We start from the raw sequence: 20423 nt of genomic DNA on the forward strand, positions 1-20423 counted from the left end.
TCTTGCCTTGGAGGATATATGGGAGGTATGAAGGGGAATATTTGGGGGCATTTTGTTTTTCTATTGCAATAATGTCCTGATATAATTGTTTTTTGCTATCTTTTTTTTTTTTTTAAAAAAAAGAAAAATTATGCCGGAGAGAGTCACACGTGCCAGTTGATGTCGCTTTGTTGAAGTGTAAGCCAATATGATACAGTTGTTTGGCTGCCAATCTGACCCTTGTATACAAACTGTTAGCCAAATGGTAACAAAAAGGAGCTTTGAAGCAAACGCCGCTGGTACCCTGGCAAAATAATGCCCGCACATTCATTTTCTGCCCAGTGCAATGAATGAAAAAAGGGAAGTCTGTGTGTGCTGCTGATTCACAGGGTCTCTGAATGTAAAAGGAGGAGTGTATGCACTAAATCTTATCTGCATACACAAGGCTAGGCAGAAAACTCACATCCGCACACGGTACAGCCCTTCCAGTAAGAGGCCTCACCCTCAGCAGTTTTTTTGTTGTTTTTTTACATCTCAATGCTAACACCCTGTGGTGCACTGACAACAAACACACGCACATACACAACCCGAAGGGTGAACCACTTAATTAAGTTACAGGTGGAGTGAGAAAATACTGTACACCCTGACTAACAATGTGGCCTTTCCATTGTAGCGACGGAGGGCAGGGTGTGTGATACAATGTCATTTTATGAGGTTTCTTTGTTGCGATGAATGAAGTAACAAAATATTTTTTTGCTATTTAAAGTAAACATAACAACAAACTAAAGAAAACACAAACATATGGAAGTTACATAAGCAAAGTATGGGCATTATTGTTTGTTTTTCTTTTTAATAAATAAAAAAATATAGTAAAATAAATACCTAACATACACCTGGCATGCAGATCCAACTGCAGATGTATTAAAGCATCTGAGACAATAATATTATTTTATCAAGTGAGCCTATACACAATAAAAAAATGCTAATCCTCCTGAAGACAATTTGTTAAAATAATATATATATATATATATATATATATATATATATACACACACACACACACACACACACACACACTAAAGGAATATCACCCATCTACTGGTTTACAACTATAGGTAGAACAGATGGTTTTACAGTATTGACCAGATTGAATCTAGAAGATTGCATTGGGTCTGGCTAGAAACATTCACCAATGTCATATTATCAATTACACAAGCCTATAATACTCATTGCTGTAATACAAGACAAGGTGACCGCAGCATATGCCCTGAACATATTACTGTATCCCAGACATAATGGACTATACATCACACTGTTCATATACATTAGGGATATCAGATCACTTACAACCTCCACTGTTCATATAATGAAGATTATCAGAGCCTATAGATACCACACAGCCAGCAGGACATATGATCACAAGGATTTTCCAATGACTCAGTACAACCAAGAGAGCAGAGCGTCTTCATAGTCCCACAGAAGAGATCCCTATAGACCTGGCTCACCCATATAGAATATATATATAAAATCTATCTCTCTCGATATATAGCCCACTCAATGCATTATAGTGTATAGACTCCAAATCTATGGACCGTATATCCCCAGTGTCCATATACAGTCAGGAGTCAGGACAATATATAAAAATCTGTCCATATAGACACATGGCATACATATACCCTATTCTGCATAATCAATACATCATATTACTAGTATATACAGAAAGTTGGATTCTACATAAGATGCTGTGTCTTATATCCAGCTGCCCATGTACAATCAGGACATCAGATCTGCAGCAGACCCATCCCCTATAACACAGGATCACAAGATCGAACATGATCCCAAAAAGCCAAAGGGTTTGCATATAGACCTCATTATATTGAATATATCGTATACTATACACAGTCCATATCATAAGCAATGCATCATATTATAAAGACTCCAATTCTATGTCCCTTATATTCCAGAGTCCATATACATTCAGGACACCCCATACGATATAACTGTCCATAAATACTTCTAGCAATGTATTATACTGTATATATTCCAGCACATCAGTGCATACATAAATACCACACACAATATACAACCAGATCAATCCCCATACTAACATAAGATCACATCTGTACAATCAGGGCATCGTATCTGCAACACACCAATGAGATCATATATGTAATATTAAATCTGCAACAAATCGATTCCCTATATCAGTACATAAGATCACATCTGTGTCATTCAGATCTGCAATTTGCCCTCCCCTACAGTAATACGAGACCACATCATCAGATTCGTGACCAAACACATCTGTACAATCAGATCTGCAAAGAATTTACTCCATAATAACGCGTCTGTACAACCAGATCTACATTAGATCGCAATGTAATATCAGATCTGCTGCATATCTGTCTCAGGTAACACAAGATATCGCATCTAGATCTGCAGCAAATCACATCTGTACATCCAGATCTGCAACATAACATACCCTCTATTAACTCATGAGATCCAATATGTACGCTCAGGTCATCAGATCACATATGGAACCCAGAACAGAAAATTACATCTGTACAACCAGACTTGCAATACAACATACCCTCTATGAACCCATGAGATCCAATATGCACGATCAGGACAGTAGATCACATCTGTACAACCAGGACAGCAGATCAAATCTGTACAACCAGGACAGCAGATCACATCTGTACAACCAGGACAGCAGATCACATCTGTACAACCAGGACAGCAGATCACAGGACGACATGAAGCTTTCTCTCACCTGCTTCCTATACGGGGTTCTTACGGGATTACTGCTACTTGGAAAAATCATTCCCGGTCCGTGCTCGGATCCTGTAACCTTGCTGTGCCCGTGTGTATCCTCCAGCAGAAATAAAGGCAACTTTGTATGTAAGTTTCCCCAACTCCGCTCTCCGTGCAGCCCGGGATACAGGGCGGCCACCAACCCGGCCGTATCCCCCCTCACAGCACGTTACACAGCCCGGCCGAGCGACAAACGAAAGCCCCTGTTGTTGTTGTTATTATTATTATTATTATTAATTATTATTATTGTGTGTGCCCTGGCGCTCCGCTCAATTGGCCGACACTGCCATCAAAGCGACTTCATTGATCTGCCAGAGACTTCCCCGCAGAGCCGATCCCACCTACCACGGGATGTACCAACACACAGCGGCAGGGGTGACCTTCGTAACAATATCGCCTATTGTTCACCGTTTAATCCTCTCATTTCCTATATTCATGATGCTAAGAAATAGACAAGGCCTAACGGACAAGGCAAACTGCAGAAAACCGCTCACTCGCTCTGCCAAACCCGTGTGAAGCTGAAAGAGGCTGCCTCAACCACCCCCATGGCCGGGAATGGTAGGTTCTGCCAGGCATACCACACATTCCTCAGTGCAGCCATCACCTCCTTCCTGTACTCAGCAGTGAGAGCGGCGGGCAGGCGGCGGAGAAGGGGGGAAATGCTGGGGACTGGAGGCAGATTTATGTGAAGATTTAGGGACTCGTTCTAAGTCTCATCCACTGTACAGGACTGGTAAATCAGAGCAATTCTCCAAGTCCTCAGCTGCTGCAGAACTTCTTCAGAAGATCAAACGTGAATGCATTTGTTTAACTCTTAAAGGGTTCCTTGCATTTTAGGATTTTGCAACTTTTGATAAAAGTTGTTTTTTAGTAGTTAGGAATACCAAGTTGTGTCTGTGACGCCCAGCGCTCACTAAAAGGCCTAAAGGACACCCACAACACCCATTGAGGGAAATATATTAGGACTGGCATTAAATTAATTTACATCGGCGGAAAATGCTCCTAATATATTGAGAGGCGCACCTTTGGCGGTCTGCGTCAGAAATGAAAAGCTATGACTTATCAGCATTTGCGTCATAATTTACAACACTTTTTGGCGTAAGCTGGGATAAATCTGTCGTTCTTTCAGAGGGCCCCACCCATTTACTATAAACTCGACTCTTTTTGTGGAGCGAAAAGTAAAAGGTTGCAAATTTTAGCGCCAAATTTTGCAACTTTCCTATACCATAAAACTGGCGTAAACCATTTAATATTTCCCCTCCCATTGATTTTAAAGGAGCAATGACCACCCAGGAGTTTCATAGACTATTCTATTGTCCCATTGATTCTCCTAAATGTGAATCGCTCATTCACTACGAATCTGGAAGCTGGCAACATTTACCATCTCACTGATACCTGGAGTGAAGGTAAATGGCCGGGCATCATCAGCTCCGATGAGTAGGTTACTATAAAGTGTACGCTCCGCTCCTGAACCCCCACAAATACCCTAAAGAAAGTGATACCACTACTAATACATGAACACTATGACTGACACCCTTTTCCTTTAAAGAGCAATGTCTGCGCAGAGTCAAGAGGGCGAGTTATTTACCAAGTGCCCAAACCATGGGCATAACTACCAGGGTAACAGGTATAGCATCTGCTATGGGGCCCAGGAACTAAGGGCGGCATCACTACTTAGGCTCCATTCAGACGAGTGTGTGCAACCTCGAACGTGAAAAACTGAAGTTTTTCACGTTTGAGGTGCAACCGCGCGGGACGCGTTTTCACGCATCCCTCAAAGACTAGAGTCTATGGAGTGATGAGCGAAAACGCAAAAAAATAGGACATATCCTATTTTTCCACGGACCCTTCACACGCTCCGTTGAAACAACGGCCCCATTGAAATACATGTGTCCGTGTGACGGCCGTTGGTTTAACGACCGTCACATGGCCGATTTACACGCTCGCCTGAATGAGCCCTTAGAAGTGAGATGCAGTTAGCGATAACTCGATGATTTTGAAGCGTTAGTGTAAGGCCACATGGAGCGAACCTGATCTGGCCGCGACGAGGCCAGCAACCGCGCCGGCACCATGTTCGGCACGGCTGTCACACAGCCTGTTAATGGCCGCACGTTATTACGGGTAAAAGAGCCCTTTACTTGCAAAATCGTGCGGCTATAAACGGTGCATTAATTAATGGCCTCACGATTTTGCAGGGAAAGGGACGTTTTACCCGCAATAACGCACAGCCATTAACAGGCTATTTAACAGCTGGGTTGAACTTGGTGCCGGCATTGTTGTTGGCCGTGGCTGGGTCAGGACCGCTCCGTGCGGCCTTAGCCTTACCTCAGGGTACTCAGATTTCCTCACACCCCAAAAAGATTGATAGGGTAACTGGCTTCCTATAAACTTGGCCGTTGTGTGCGTGTCCGATATATAGAAATTAGGCCACGAGCCCCACTAGGGACAGGGAGTGATGTAAATAGTGACAAACTCAGTACAGCGCTGCGAAATAAGTTGCCGATATATAAGGAATAGGAAAAATATGATAGAAGAGGAGAGTGGGGAAAAAAAATGCAAATCACTGGGGGACAAAAAGTGGGAAAGATACGGGACAGAGTGCAGAAAAAAACAGTTATAAGCCTTACCTGATCTTTAGGACCCCATTCAAAGTTTTGCTGCAATAACCCTATTACCGGAATCCCCTTGTTCAGGGCATCAAGACCCCCGCTGATGAGGTGACACTCATTACACGCCACCAGCATCTCTGTCCCTTGATTACACAGAGGAAGATGCCTGCTGGTTTGCAGCAATGAGCAGAGACTCTAGAACAATGTTCACACGTTGAGGATTCTGTTCGGATTTTGCGCCTAAATCATGGCAGAATCTGTAACACTTCTGCCAGTATTACTGTCTAAAGGATTTTATTTTATGGCCAATTCGCGTCCTCCTCCAAAAAGTCAGCACAGAATAATGACCTCACTGCGGCAACACTCGCCATTCGTGCACCACGAAACCTAGAAGTTTTGGAATTTGCAAATCTGAATCTTTTGGGTAATTCTAACCAAATAAAATTTGTTTATTTGCTCATCTCTACCTTACGATTTTCAAGTATTTTTTATTTTTTTTAAGCAGTGCTTATTTGCTGGGAAAGGGGTTGGTCTTAATGAGATAACTGCTGAGAATTGATCTCTACAGAACAGGAAGGGTCAGTCTATTATAAATGGTGGATCCTGTGTTATCTATATAGAGGTGTAATCCTGCCTGTGATGATAATGAGAGGACTGCTGAGAAGTGATCTCTACAGAACAGGAAGGGTCAGCCTATTTAATAGTGAGCTCAGCATCATCTGTCATATGTGAAAGTGGCTCGGGATCTAGAAAAGGTTGGGGACCTCTTTACTGCTGTATTGATACTGCAATGTGGAATATCTGCAGCCCAGTTTTGGCCACATTACAGGTTTGGGCACTACAGTTTGGAGCAATGCAAATACTCAGAGCAACAGTATTATCTTAAGATTGCTACTAAGTTTACTTTTAATGTTCATTTCTAGGATTGTACTGAAATATAGGAAGGAGCGTGGGGTCACCAAGTTCCTTTCTTCTCTGCAACTTTTTGGCTTCCCCTTCTTTATCCTAGGAATTTATTGGATGGCAGCCAGACACAAACCAGGGCACAGGATCACTCCTTCAGCTAAGGGAAATATTGGTCCTTAGCTCTCAGGGCTTTCTGTCACTTTGAAATGGCTAGAAAAGAATGACAGTTTTACCATCAGTAAAATCTGAGAAGCGAATTCAAAAGGTGACAACCAATATGGCTGCACTTCTGGTTCTCAATTTTATGGTCGGTACAACTGGACAGAAAAATGCAAATACCTCTGTAAGCAAATAAAAGATTAACCAACTTTTACTATCACTCTGCCTTGTGATTTACGAATATATGGCCAATTAAATTTTTTGGCCAGAAATTCCTATTACGAGGACCAGATATGGTTGTTTGTTTGTTTTTTGCAATAAAGGTTTTTATTTGGTTTTACAATATAAACAATAAAGATATCAAGTACAAAGGATACAAACGGAAAAGAAAAAGGAAAAAGCAAACAGGTCTACTTGAACCGTGATTATCCAATCACATATATCAAAACAACAATACGTCAGTAAAGTAAAACAAGAATGGCAGTATAAATGTGAGAGACATTAGAAACATCAAGTAACTGGACCAGTACTGAACCAATTAGCTCTCGTCACCTGAGAAGGCAGTGAAACATAGTGGGAGAGCTAGAAAAGCCAAATAGAAAGAGGGGGGGGGGGTGGAGCAGGGGAAGAAATAAGAAGGAAAACATTTTTAAAAATTAAATAATTAAATAAAAGTTAAATCATACACTTACGTGGCCAGAAATTGAGATGGTGAAGAACATCAGGCCTGGGCAGCTATGAGACCAGCGTATTCAGTAGAGGAGATGAAGTGGAGCCAAAGGGACCACGTTTTGTCAACTGCCGCAGTTCGTTTCCTCCCGAAGGTTGTCAGGTGTTCCATGCGCATAATTTCGCTAACTCTAGATAACCATTGAGGACAGATATGGTTTTTAACGGTAGTTTAAGGCCTCATGTACGCTTCCGTCAGCCGTTGTACGGCCGCTAATGACGGTTCCGTCAAACACGGGCCGCACACGGATGGCTTCCGTGTGCAGGCCGTTGTTTCACAGACCAAATTCAATGAAAAGACAGAGACTGTTCCGTCAAAAACGGGCAGGAATAAGACCTGCACTACTTTTGACGGAACGGTCCCTTTAAAACAACGGAAGTGTGCATGGCCCCATTGAAATGAATGTGTCAGGGAGCTATCAGTTGAAAAAACGGATAGCACCCTGACGAAAAAAACCTGAAGTGGGCATGATGCCTTAGGGGGCCTTCCCACGTTGCAGTGGCCGCATGCTGACGTACCAGCATCCACAAACCGTTGCCTACGGTTGCACGTTTTTGCTGTAACTCGGTGGTATTATTGCCAAAATCGTACGGCCACTGCATATGGACGTGGGATCGTACCCCAACCCAGGAAAAGCACTGGTATTGTATCGAAGGAGAACGTTTAAACCCTATTCAAAAATAAAGAACGATATTCAGGGACTGGCATCAGTGCCATGTTCCAAAAGTTCAGCAGCAGCTGCAAATAGCACCCTACTCCATTGACCTCTGTCACAGACAAGTGGTCTTCATGGTGGTCTAATTGTTAAAAATCACACTAGCTGAGCTGTGGAGCGGACAATGACCACCAAAGACAGCCTGTCCTTTGTATCTGCTTGGCTGTAGTCACCTAGATACTCAGTTTAGTTTACATTGACACTACCCTCCATATGTTAGAGACTTACCTGCCATTAAACATAATGCCTAGCTACTAGTAAAAGAAATTAACCCCTTCTTGTAAAAATAGAATTGATAGGTATGAAACTAATTCCAATCTGCCTACTTCTACAGATCTATTATTTAATTTGCATAGGGCATAGACTAGATAAAATGGATTTGTGGGATCCGTAGTCAAGGGCATGCTATCCCTATTAGAGGTCACATGGATTGCTGGGCTTTAAAATCCACTGACAACAGGGATTTAATATTTTTTTTTGTGAAATCCAAAACCAGCAAGAAGTTCATGACCGAGGAGTGTATATTAAAAAAACGCACTGTATTTATAACTCATAATATGTACCTACATATTATACAACTACATGCTCTTCTTAGGCATAAATAATAATAAGAAAAATCAGACACAATGAGCAGGCTGGTAAGCAGACCTATTGGAGCTTATAAGGTCACTGAAGCTGGAAATGAGATTAGTTTCAATACGGCGTGATATGAATGGTACAGTATGGGCACACAGTCAGATATTAATAATATGGTAATAAAAAATACCTGTGGTTTTGCATGCTAAAAGGAAATCAGTTTGCAACTATTAATCTTCCAGCTCTGCAGCATTCTGGTACTAAAATCCTGAACTCATTTTTTATAGGGTACATAAAAAATTCTGCAGGAAAACGCACCTGCCGTATTGTTGGAAAGAAACCCATAGATACCTATGCAATATTATAATGTCTTAGAAAAAGTCAGGGTCCCTTACAGCGAATGGTTCGCATCTGGAGTCGGGCAAATGTCAAGTTTCAGGGGTGCTATAGATTTGGCCTCCGTCAGGCTAATGGAGCCCTATGGGTAGCCTTAGGCCATATACACACGATGCGCATTACGTGCGGATTTGCTGTGCAAATTTTTCTGCGCCAAATCCGCAGCGTAATACAGTACCAGCAAAGTAAATGAGAATTCAAGTAATCTCATCTACACGTTGCATCATTTTATGCATCACGTAAATTGACCTGCGGTGCAAATTTTAAAATCTGGAGCATGTCAATTTATAATGCGTTACCGTCTCAGAATTGTATTTGTCAAGTTTATAAAAAAAATAAAAAAGCACCAAAAGCCACTGCATAAAACCTGCACCTGTTTCCGCATCAAAGTGTAAAAAATGCACCTTAAAAATGGGTTAAGTGCGGATTTTACCTGCATTTATTTGCGGTTTTGATGCGGATTTTCTGCACCAAATTACGCAACTTGTGCATATTGCCTTAGCGTGTAAGTCGGAAGCTTTCCTGCTATACAAGCTAAATGTAGATCAAAAACGTAATGTGAATAGGGCCTTCCATTATAATATACCTTGTGTTATAATTTAGTCCCTGAATGTTTATCATGGGGATTGCAGCTGTTGAGGAGGAATTGTTTGCACACTTGAGCTCCTTGCAGGACAGATTGCCCATGTATGCTCTCTATTGATGAGATATGCAGTTAAATGGCCAAGCCGGATTTCTACAATTTTCCCTTTAGATTCGGTCCGTTAAAAGATAACTGGTAACTGCTGATCCCTCTCGTCACTGCAAACATGCTGGAATCTTAAAAAGAACTAAAGATCCATATTTGCTCCGCGTTGATCCTGTAAAACATTGCTCAAAAAAAAAAGAAGAGAAAAGAGTTGCATACTTTCCTAGTAAAGCACGGAGTCTCCCTGCATGTGTTCCTCCATGCCTGTCCTATGTCGCGGGTGGGTAGGCGGATGTGACATCACAATCCTCTGCCGTCCCCTCCGTTTTGCGGAGGCCTAATAGGCATCAGCACTCTCTTCCAGGGAAGCGGTAGTCTAAAGTCATGGTGACATCCCGCGTTACAACTACCACTGTAACTTCATTAGCCGCTAGCCCCATTGGTCTGTGAATAAAATGTCAGGGCTGAATATAAATCTGGGCTCCCGAACTGCCCTTCTCGGTCAAGTAGATACATTTCTTTTCAGCCATTTCTTAGTCTATATCGGTTTATTAGAAAACTGGGTGACAACTAATATGGCTGTTATATTTCTTGCAGAAATAGTCCTAAAATAATAACATGAATTATTTTTTTTTACAAAAAGAGAACGTTTTAAGGACTTCTATTTACTTGTGATTGTTGGGAATTAGAGTGAAATGCTCTTTATTTCTCAGTAATTGCATAGCACCAACATATTCCACAGCAAAGTACAGGGATTGGGGCCATATAACTTCTCCATATATTTTTGGAGTGCAGGAGGAACATGAAACAGCCTAAAGGCCCTTTTACATGGCCCAATTATCGGGCAAACAAGCGTCCACAGAACGCTCGTTCCCGATCTTTGCCCTGTGTAAACAGAGCAGCGATCAGCAGATGAACGAGCAAACACTTGTTCATCGGCTGATTGTATTTTTTTAAATGCCCGATATATTATCGTTGTCGGCAGCACATCTCCATGTAAACAGGTAGACGTGCTGCTGACAAGATAGAAATGTATGGGGACAAGCGATCGGAGTAATTAGTGCTCGTCTCCACACTAGCTCCGTGTGAAAGGAGCATACGAGCGGTCTCATTGACCGGCGCTCATTGTACCGGCAGCGTAAAAGTACCTTAAAGCAAGCTCGGGGAGATGAAACAGAACCGGGGACAAGTGTGCTAATATTTGAATGACACTCCACTGTATTATTGATCACATACATTTGAAAGATTTCCATAATTAATAAAAAAAACACGTCTTAATATTCCAGAATATTGTGTTAACCATCGAATAGTACATGTGCAACAGACAAGATATAACACAAGGTAAAAGCTATAAAATAAGACATGAAAAAATAGACACCGGTGGATCTGTCCTAGAACAAAACAACATTTGGATTATGGATGATGAAACAATGAGGGTGGGGGACGGGGACGGCTGCACTAACTCACCTAACAATTAGCGCCCACTAAGTTTAGCTCTAACTCCCTAGGATATAATGCTGTAACACGTTCCCTCCTTGGAGACACTCTCCAGCTGTACTCAAGAGATCGGTATAATACATGTATAACAAACTACTGTAGCACATAACACGTACATACAACAAATATACACAAATTGAATAGAAATATGGTTCAATATTTCAGTCTCCATATAAAAGTCTTTATACAAAATATAGAAAAAAAATGTAAATGCATTTCCATAAAAAAATAATAATATTATATATATATATATATATATATATATAACCCCCCCCCCTCAAATATATTGGCTTATAAAATACTGTTCAGACTTTTTTTTTTTTTTAGTTATAGCGGTTTTGTTACTCTAAAAATAACAGGAAATTGCAGTCATTACATTTCCTAAAGGGGTTGTCACCTATTTTTATAGATACATTTCATTGGCTATGCATTGATACCTTGTTTTGTCGCAGTATTGCTTGATAGATTTGTAGTTCAAGAGTCTAGGAAAAATAGAAGACAAGCTGAATATGACCTGTAACGGCTGCTTTTTCTGTTTTCTTTGCCTTAAAGGGTAACTAAACTTTTAAAAAACTTTCGACATGTCAGAAGTTTTGATTGGTGGGGGTCTGAGCACTAAAACCCCACTGATTGCTAAAATGAAGTGATAGTGCTTAATTTTAGCAATCGGGGGTCTTAGTGCTTGGACTCCCACCGATCAAAACTTCTGACATGTCAAAAGTTTTTTTAAAGTTTAGTTACCCTTTAAAGATTTTTTTTTTCAAGAAACCGTTTTAACGTAAGGCCTGTTTCCGAGAGTTTGTAACAATTAAAGATTGTTGATCTTGATTAATCGTGTCTACATTTACACAAGGTACTGCTGCCGAGCACATGGCTCTCTGTGGAGTTGATGACAGGTAAAGATTACGTTCATCCTCCAGTTCGCATCGTACTAATGGAAAGGATCAGACCCTCAACCATATTTTAAACCGCCGTTCGTTCGTCTGCTGTTTTAAGAATTGTGTAAATGGGCCTTAAGACATGGCCGAACAGATAGGCTTAAACCTTGAGTGAAATGAACAACTCAAAAGTTAATTTTTTATTGATGTTTTTATTTCAGGTGAAAAAAAGTTAGTCCAATTTAAAAAACATTTTTTTCTGTTGGGTGCTCCACGATTAGCAGTTGTCTGTAGAGTGAGCACAGCTTAAGTGCTCCAAGGAAAACACAACTTAAAAGGAATCTGTCACATTGAAAATACAGTCCGATCTGCCGGCAGCATGTTATACAGCAGGAGTAGCTAAGCAGATAGATATAGATAGATAAATACTTTTGAGGGAAAAGACTCAGTATATTACTTGTAATTTTTGTGTCTAAATCCCTGCTCTATGCTTAGGAGTCCAGTGGGCGGTCCTATTCAGTGATTGACAGCTATCTCTACATACCTGCTCATACTGGGAAGTCTGTTAATCTTTGAGCAAGACCGCCCACTGGACTCCTAGCCATAAAGAGAGCAAGGATTTACAGTATATCTATTAATTACAAATTATACTGAGTCTTTTCCCATAAAATTGCATATCAATCTAATCAGCTCCTCCTGCTCTATAACATGCTGCCGGCAGATCAGACTGCATGTTCAATGTAACAGGTTCCCTTTAAAGGTGAACAATTTGAATCCATTAAAGGGGTTGTCCACTACCGGACAACTGATGACCTATCCACTGGCTCATCAGTGTATGATTTGTGGGTGTCCGACACCCGGACCCCACACCGATCAGCCGCTCTGGTGGCCTGCGGGAACTGGATGTCATTGCACAGTATGCACTGTACGGAGCTGGAAGCAGTTGGCTCCGTACATTGCATAGCAGCCGTGCTGCCGAACTGCAGCTCTGCTCCTATTCACTTGAACAGTAATGCAGGTCAGCCGCTATTCTGTGGCCGGAGCCAACTGCTTCCGGCATGGACGTCCGGTGCCCAGACGAGCTGATCGGTGCGGGGTCCGGGTGTTGAACCCCCACAGATCACATACCGATGATCTATCCGGTGGATAGGTCATCAGTCGTCCGGCAGCGGACAACCCCTTTTATACCTACAACATCAATCTTTTTCAGTAGGTGCTCCCAGTATGGCATCACACAGAGTCCTTTCAGGACCGTATTACAGACTCATAGGTATCAGGAGGTAACAAATTCTTCCCTAGAAGTAATTTTCAAGTAGGAGAATACCTCTGTAATCCGGCATGTGATGCTATACGCCACATGGGTTATGGGTGCTGTAATAAGGAACAGTAAAATGGCATTGAGGGTTATAATTAATCAAGCAATGAATGACGTGTCATTTATTGAAGAAAGGTTGAACTTGATGGACCTGTGTCTTTTTTCAAACTATGTAAAACAAATGAGGCCTTGGAGTGTCCATATGCACTAGATGAAAGTCAGCCACCGGGAGCAACTGATGGTGGAAAGAAGGATAGGGCATGTTGGATTTCAATATGCCTGATCCTTTATTCCAGCGAGAGGTAAACCGCTGCCAGAGGTGTCTGGCAGCAAATTATTCCCATCTCTCTACTAAAAACACAGCCAAGCCAATCGCGCATTTGTATGAGGGAGTTGGGAGGACTAGTTGGTGATTGGATGAGCAGGAAGATTTGGGATATGTTCATACAGGGCGGATATGCTGCGTAAAAGCACACAGCGTATCTGCCCTGGGCGCAGCAGGGAATTCCGGCCGAAAAACCACACCAAATTGTGGTGCAGTTTTTGGGCCGGAATATCCGCTGCGGAAAGCTGCACGTAGAAAAAAAATCAACAACATATACTTACCCTCTGACGTCCTGCAGCCTGGCCTCATGGGATGACGTTTAATCCCATGTGACCACTGCAGCCCGTGATGAAATGTTATCCCTGGAGGCCAGACTGAACGAAGAAACACAGAATTCTGGGTAAGTGTAAGATTTTTTAAATTTTTTTTTATGAGTTTCGTTTTTTTGCGGCGGAATCACTGCTTTTCAATGGGTAAAACCTGCAACAGAAAAGCAACGATTACGCAAAAACAACTTACATGCTGCGGATTAAATAACCGCACCGCAGGTCAATTTGGGCGTTTTTACCGCTCATCATTTACGCAGCGTGTGGATGAGATTTGTTCAAATCTCATCCACTTTGCTGCTACTGTATTATGCTGCAGATTTTCCGTAACAAAATCCATCGTGGAAAATCTCCAGTATTTACGGTACGTGTGAGCTGATACTTGTGGTGGAAGCAGCTCTTGGCTTTATTTTATAGCGGAGAGTTCTTTCTATAACCTAAACATAACTAAACCGGGCGTATAAAAAGTGTTATCGAAAACGGAGAAACCCATGATGTGTATTGAAAAGCCATAAACTTTAAAAATCCATTCTCCCACCCGATCTGACATTGGGCATGGAGAGATGCAGGAAGCACGATAGGATCTGGGAACGATTTTTTGGGGTGTTGTATGGTTGCCCTGGCAGCTATAACACCCAGCGTGTTCCCTGCCTCTAACCACATCCCAATGGGGCAGAAAAATGGAAATTATAGGGACCCTTTAGGCGACTGATTGTCTGGATCTTGTCTAATTTGCTCATACATGTTCCAATCAAATAAAATTAGATAGGCAGCTGAATCTGGTTGTGTATAGACTGCGATAGATGTGACTGATTGAATGTTATGAGAAATTCTCTTTAAGAAGCAATTTGCAGATGTAGTTTAGTGGCCCTGAATGCAGAAAACCACAATCATTTATCAAAATGATCATACAAGCGTGCGTTCAGCTGAACTCCCAGAGGTTCTGCAGCAGTTGTAATGTATAATGAATGACTCATTAGTGTAACCCAAGGGTAGATGGCGGTGTAATCTTAGGGCAGATTTTCTCCACCTTTTTCTAAGAATCCCCCTGTAATCGCCATAATCAAGATAAGGTGGACAGTTCACTGGTGCTGCTCCATCCCATTTCTATACTTGGAAGAGGCAGCCAAGCATTTAGTGAACCACAGGTGTAGCAGAGCTGAACTTGTTATTTAACCCTTTGGGACCATGTTTTATGCATATCATTACAAGAGTTAAGATAATGTATCAGCATTCATGAGAAACCACAGAAGACAATAACTTGTGACAATCTGAGCTCTGCTACATATTTAAATAAACACTGGAGGGTCAGCACTATGTTTTCAAATAAAAACAAAAACACCTATTCAGCCAAGGCCACAACATTGTTTGGCCTTATCTAATGAGACATTTAGGTCAATGTAAGTTAATAAGAGAATTCAGAATGCAACTCATATTGATTCTAGCTGCTGTTTTATTTCTCATGCACATAATTTACCAGGAATGGGCACTCTGAGACATTTGCCATTGCCTATATTAGGGCCTGTTCACATCAGCATTGCCCTTCTGTAGAGGGACTCCGTCAGAGGTTCAGCCGACTGCACTATTGATTCCGTCAAAACAACGGAACTCTGTCACAAGGGTGACAAACTAAAACCTTAGCAACGTTTCCGTCACCATTGTGATCAAAAGTGAGGGGAACTGAAGCTAAGGTTTCAGTTTACCTTTCCGTTGAGGGGCTAACCCAATGGAAACCGCCGATGGAACCTCTCAACGAAAGGGCAACGCTGATGTGAACACAGCCTTAGGTTTCGTTCAAATCTGCATTGTGGCATCCATTTTAGTGGATCTGTTGAAATAAAAAAACAAAAAACGGACAGACTGACGGATGCCAGACAATGCAACAGAAGGTAAAATATGTTGTTTTTTTGACTGATCAGTTTAACGGATCCGTCAAAAAACTGACTTTTCTTTCCGTTTGTGTCAGTTTATCCTCAGTTATACTCAGTTTTTAACGGATCCCATTTTATCTTTGCATCTGTCATGCTTCGGGCCTGTTCACATCAGCGTTGCTTTCCGTTGAGGGGTTCCTTCGTAAGCTTCTGTCGGGGGGAACCCCTCAATGGAAAGGCAAAAGAAAACCTTAGCTTTCGTTTGCATCACCATTGATCTCAATGATGACGGAAATGTTGCTAATGGTTTCCGTTGGTCACCGTTGTGACAGGGTTCTATTGTTTTGACGGATCAATAGCGCAGTCGACTGCGCTATTCATTCCGTCAAAACGACGGAACCCTTAAACAACAGTGACAAACGCAAACCATTTGCACCAGATCAGTTCCCCTTGAAATCAATGGTGATGCAAACGGTTTTAGTCAGGGTTCCGTTCATGGGTTCCCTGACTGAAATCTCAGACAGAAACCATGAGCGGAGCCCTAACGCAGATGTGAACGAAGCCTTACTTACGTTCTTGTGGTCCTCTAATGGATCCACTAGAACGGAAGGCGCAACGCAGATGTGAACGAAAACTTATAGAGACCTAAAATATCTGCAAGACCCTTAAAGGGGTTTTCCGAGATCCCAAGAAAATTTACGGAATGAAGAAAATAGAATAAAACAATATAACCTATACTCACCTGACAATGGCGGGGCTGGAGCGGCAGTGGGTTTGTCAGGTGAGCATAGATTATTTTGTTATTTTATTCCATTTCATCCAATCAGTACATTTTCTTGGAATCTCAGAAAACCCCTTTAGGCGGAGTTCACACTGGGCGGATATGCTGCGTAAAGTCACACAGCATATCCGCCGCAGGGAATTTCGGGCGGAAGAACTGTGGTGCAGTTTTTCGCCCGGAATATCCGCTGCAGAATATTGCAGCATTTAGCCGGCCTGCTAGCGGGCCGGCCTCCTGGGATGACGTTTTATCCCAGGAGACTGCTGCACCCTGTGATTGGCTGCAGCCGCGGTCAGATTGGATGGAACGTCATCCCTGGAGGCCGGCCTCAGGGAAGAAACACAGACTTCAGTGTAAGCATAAGAACTTTTTTTTCTGAGTTGCTTTTTTAGTGGTGGAATCGCTATTTTTTGTGGATTTTACCTCCGTATTGAATTCAATGGGGAAAACTCGCAAAAAAAATAAGCAGCGTTTACGCAAATACAATTGACATGCTGCGGAATAAAATTCTGCACCGCATGTCAATTTCTGGGCAGTTTTTCCACAGCGTGTGGATGAGATTTGTTCCATTTCATCCTCTTTGCTGCTACTGTATTATGCTGCAGATTTTCCGCAACTAATCCTGTTGCGGAAAATGTGGAGTATTTACGCAATGTGTGAACTGACCCGATTGTCCTCAAATATAAAACCAATGGATCAGCAACCTGTGGCTCTCCAGCCGGGATATAACTACTACTCTCAGCCAATGGCTGTTAAGGCATTTTGGGAGTTGTGGTTTCATTGCAGCAAGCTACAGATTGCAGACCACTCGATGAGATTAAATGACCCTTTGACATCTTAAACAGCAACAATCGCTTTTTATTATAAAGATCGCCACAAGATAAGCAGATCGCAAGGTGTCCTGCTGATAGGACCTCCAGCAATCTTCTGTAATCTGTAGAGGAATCTGTCGGCATCGTGTCGGCCACATCGGCACCAGAGGCTACAGTTGATTCTGCAGCAGCATCAGCGTTTGCAGGTAAGTAGCTACATCGACTTACCTGCTGCTGCAGAATCAACTGAAGCCTCTGGTGCCGATGTGTCCTCGCTCGTCTGACACGATGCAGGACCTGGGGCAGGAAGTGACGTCACAGCGTGATCTCTCGAGAACACGCTGTGTGTCTGTGCACTGCCAGAAGCTGGGCGTTCTGAAGAGAAGTGGATGATACTTCTCTTCAGAACGCCCAGCTAGTAAAATTAGTAAAAACGCCCCGATGTACGCACATAATACACGCCCAGTTGGACTTTTACTTTAAACACGCCCACTTGGACTTTTGCAAGCCTCATTTGCATAAATACAAAAATGGTCATAAGTTGGCCAAAAATGCTCGTTTTTTAAAAATAAAAACGTTACTGTAATCTACATTGCAGCGCCGATCTGCTGCAATAGCAGATAGGGGTTGCAAAATCTGGTGACAGAGCCTCTTTAAGTGTACAATTTTCCTGCAGCGCCACCACTGGAGAAATGAAGCATTAAACTATTACCATTGAAATCAAGGAGCTGTTTATTTAATGAATGGACGTGGTTGAGTCCTCCAGAGCAAGAACCTCTCTTCGTAGTCACTCTCTGCTTTGGCTAAAAGATGGGGGCACTGAATGAGGAACTCCCCTTTGTTTAAGATTTTCTAGTTTGGTATTTGAAAATGGGATTTCTAAGGCTAGGTTCACATATGCACTAAGTCCCCATCATGGTTTTTGTCATTTTTCACTGCATCACATTTTTTGCCATCAAAACGACAGAAACCTCGATGGAACCCCATCAGTGGGCTCTGACGGTCACCCTTGGATCTGTCGTTATTACTAGTAGTCGTGACACTATTGTTAACAGAGCCTTAACCAGACAACTGTAGCTCTCATTGATTTTATTGATTGGGGAGGTGGCCATCCAATGGAGATCGGTGGTGCCCCCTGCTGCTGAAACCCCATAAATATGACTGTTTAGATGTATTGCATTGGTTTATTAAAAGTCTATTATTGGAAATCATGGATATGATGATTGCATCCAGCACAGAGTTACATTACCTAGTAGTCGCTTTTTAATCCGCCCTGATTTACTTTCACTAACACTTCCTAATTCTGTGACTAGATAAGCAGATAAGTCCACAATGCTACTTTTATCCAATTAAATGCATTTTCATTTCCTTTTACTTCCCTTATTAAAGAGGCTCTGTCACCACATTATAAGTGCCCTATCTCCTACTTGAGGAGATCGGCGCTGTAATGTAGGTGACAGCAGTGTTTTTTATTTAGAAAAACAATCTATTTTCACCACGTTATGAGCGATTTTAGCTTTATGCTAATGACTTTCTTAATGCCCAACTGGGTGTGTTTTTAGTTTTGACCAAGTGGGCGTTGTACAGAGGAGTGTATGACGCTGACCAATCAGTGACCAATCTGCGTCATACACTTCTCTCCATTCATGTAATCAGAGCATAGTGATCTTGCTAGATCATGATGTACAGTCACTTACTCACACTTTAACGCTATTGAAGTGTCTTGACAGTGAATAGACATCACTTCCAGCCAGGACGGGATGTCTATTCACAATCCCGACACTTCGGTAACGTTTGTGTGGTACTTACAGCACAGCAAGCGTAATCTCGCGAGATCACGCTGTAAATGACAGCTTACAGCGAGATTACGCTTTGCTGTGCTGTAAGTCCCACACAAACGTTACCGAAGTGTCGGGATTGTGAATAGACATCCTGTCCTGGCTGGAAGGAATGTCTATTCACTGTCAAGACACTTCAATACCGTAAATGTGTAAGTAAGTGACTGCACATACCGATCTAGCAAGATCACTATGCGCTGATTAAATGAATGGAGAGAAGTGTATAACGCTAATTGGTCACTGATTGGTCACTGATTGGTCAGCGTCATACACTCCTCTGTACAACGCCCACATGGTCAATAGTAAAAACACGCCCACTTGGGCATTAAGAAACTAATTAGCATAAAGCTAAAATCGCTAATAACGTGGTGAAAATAGATCGTTTTTCTAAATAAAAAGCACTGCTGTCACCTACATTACAGCGCCAATCTCATTATGTAGGAGAGAGGGCACTTATAATGTGGTGACCGAGCCTCTTTAACTAATACATTACAGATGCTGAACTGTTACTTAGCAAACACAAGAGAATACGTTGCCAAGTTTTATTTTATGGTGTACATCAGTAGTGGATGACCTGCGGCTCTCCATCAGTTTTAAAACGTAATTTCCCAGCATGTCCTTCCAGGTTCTGAAACTAGAAAACATTTTGTTTTTTTCTATTTCGGAAGTCACATTCACAAATACAAAGCCCTTGGTGAGCCCAGGCTCGTAGACTTTCTATTGAGCCCGTACTCCGATACATTGATTTCCCGTAAAAAGCAGAACAGAAACAAAGCGGCTGAGCGCTCACACGAGGGCTTCTGCCGCTTTGTTTTAGTGATTGGTGGGGGTCTCAGTGCTCGGACCCCCACCAATTAAAACTTCTGACATGTCACTACGACATGTCAGAAGTTTGTCAAACATTTAGTTACCCTTTAAAGTATAGGAAATTTGTCAGGTTACAATGACCCTGCCCCTTAAAAGGTGTCCAGAGCAGCGTGAAAGTGTCAAAAGTCGTACATTTTTAATTTGCTACTTTTTACCGTTACTAAAAAGTGTTGTAGACCTGTTAATAGATTCCCCCTATGATCTTATAATTGGACCACAACACTCACTGTAGATATAAACCAGAATGTTAGTCAAGAACTATAGAAGCACTGCTTATCAACCTTTTTCTAATGGGGCCTCACTATTGGTCATAGGCCGAGCACAAAATTTGTAAAAATGACCTT

At 42.0% G+C, this 20423-nt stretch overlaps 1 protein-coding gene across 6 annotated transcripts in view; it reads right to left on the bottom strand.

Moving 5' to 3' along the window:
• Positions 1–20423, bottom strand: part of RBMS1 (RNA binding motif single stranded interacting protein 1) — a 250638-nt gene that overhangs the window by 125818 nt on the left and 104397 nt on the right. For 2 of the 6 annotated variants that reach the window (XM_075829362.1, XM_075829360.1), the window contains exon 1: positions 2750–3090. The exons of the other annotated variants lie outside the window; for them this stretch is intronic. In XM_075829362.1, the coding sequence (XP_075685477.1) occupies positions 2750–2800 (51 nt within the window). In that variant the 5' untranslated portion in view covers positions 2801–3090. Of the gene's footprint in view, positions 1–2749; positions 3091–20423 lie in introns of those variants that run through there. 6 annotated transcript variants of the gene reach the window in all.

The sequence above is a fragment of the Rhinoderma darwinii genome, chromosome 6, assembly GCF_050947455.1.
Source record: "Rhinoderma darwinii isolate aRhiDar2 chromosome 6, aRhiDar2.hap1, whole genome shotgun sequence".
In the NCBI taxonomy this organism is placed as follows: Eukaryota; Metazoa; Chordata; class Amphibia; order Anura; family Rhinodermatidae; genus Rhinoderma; species Rhinoderma darwinii.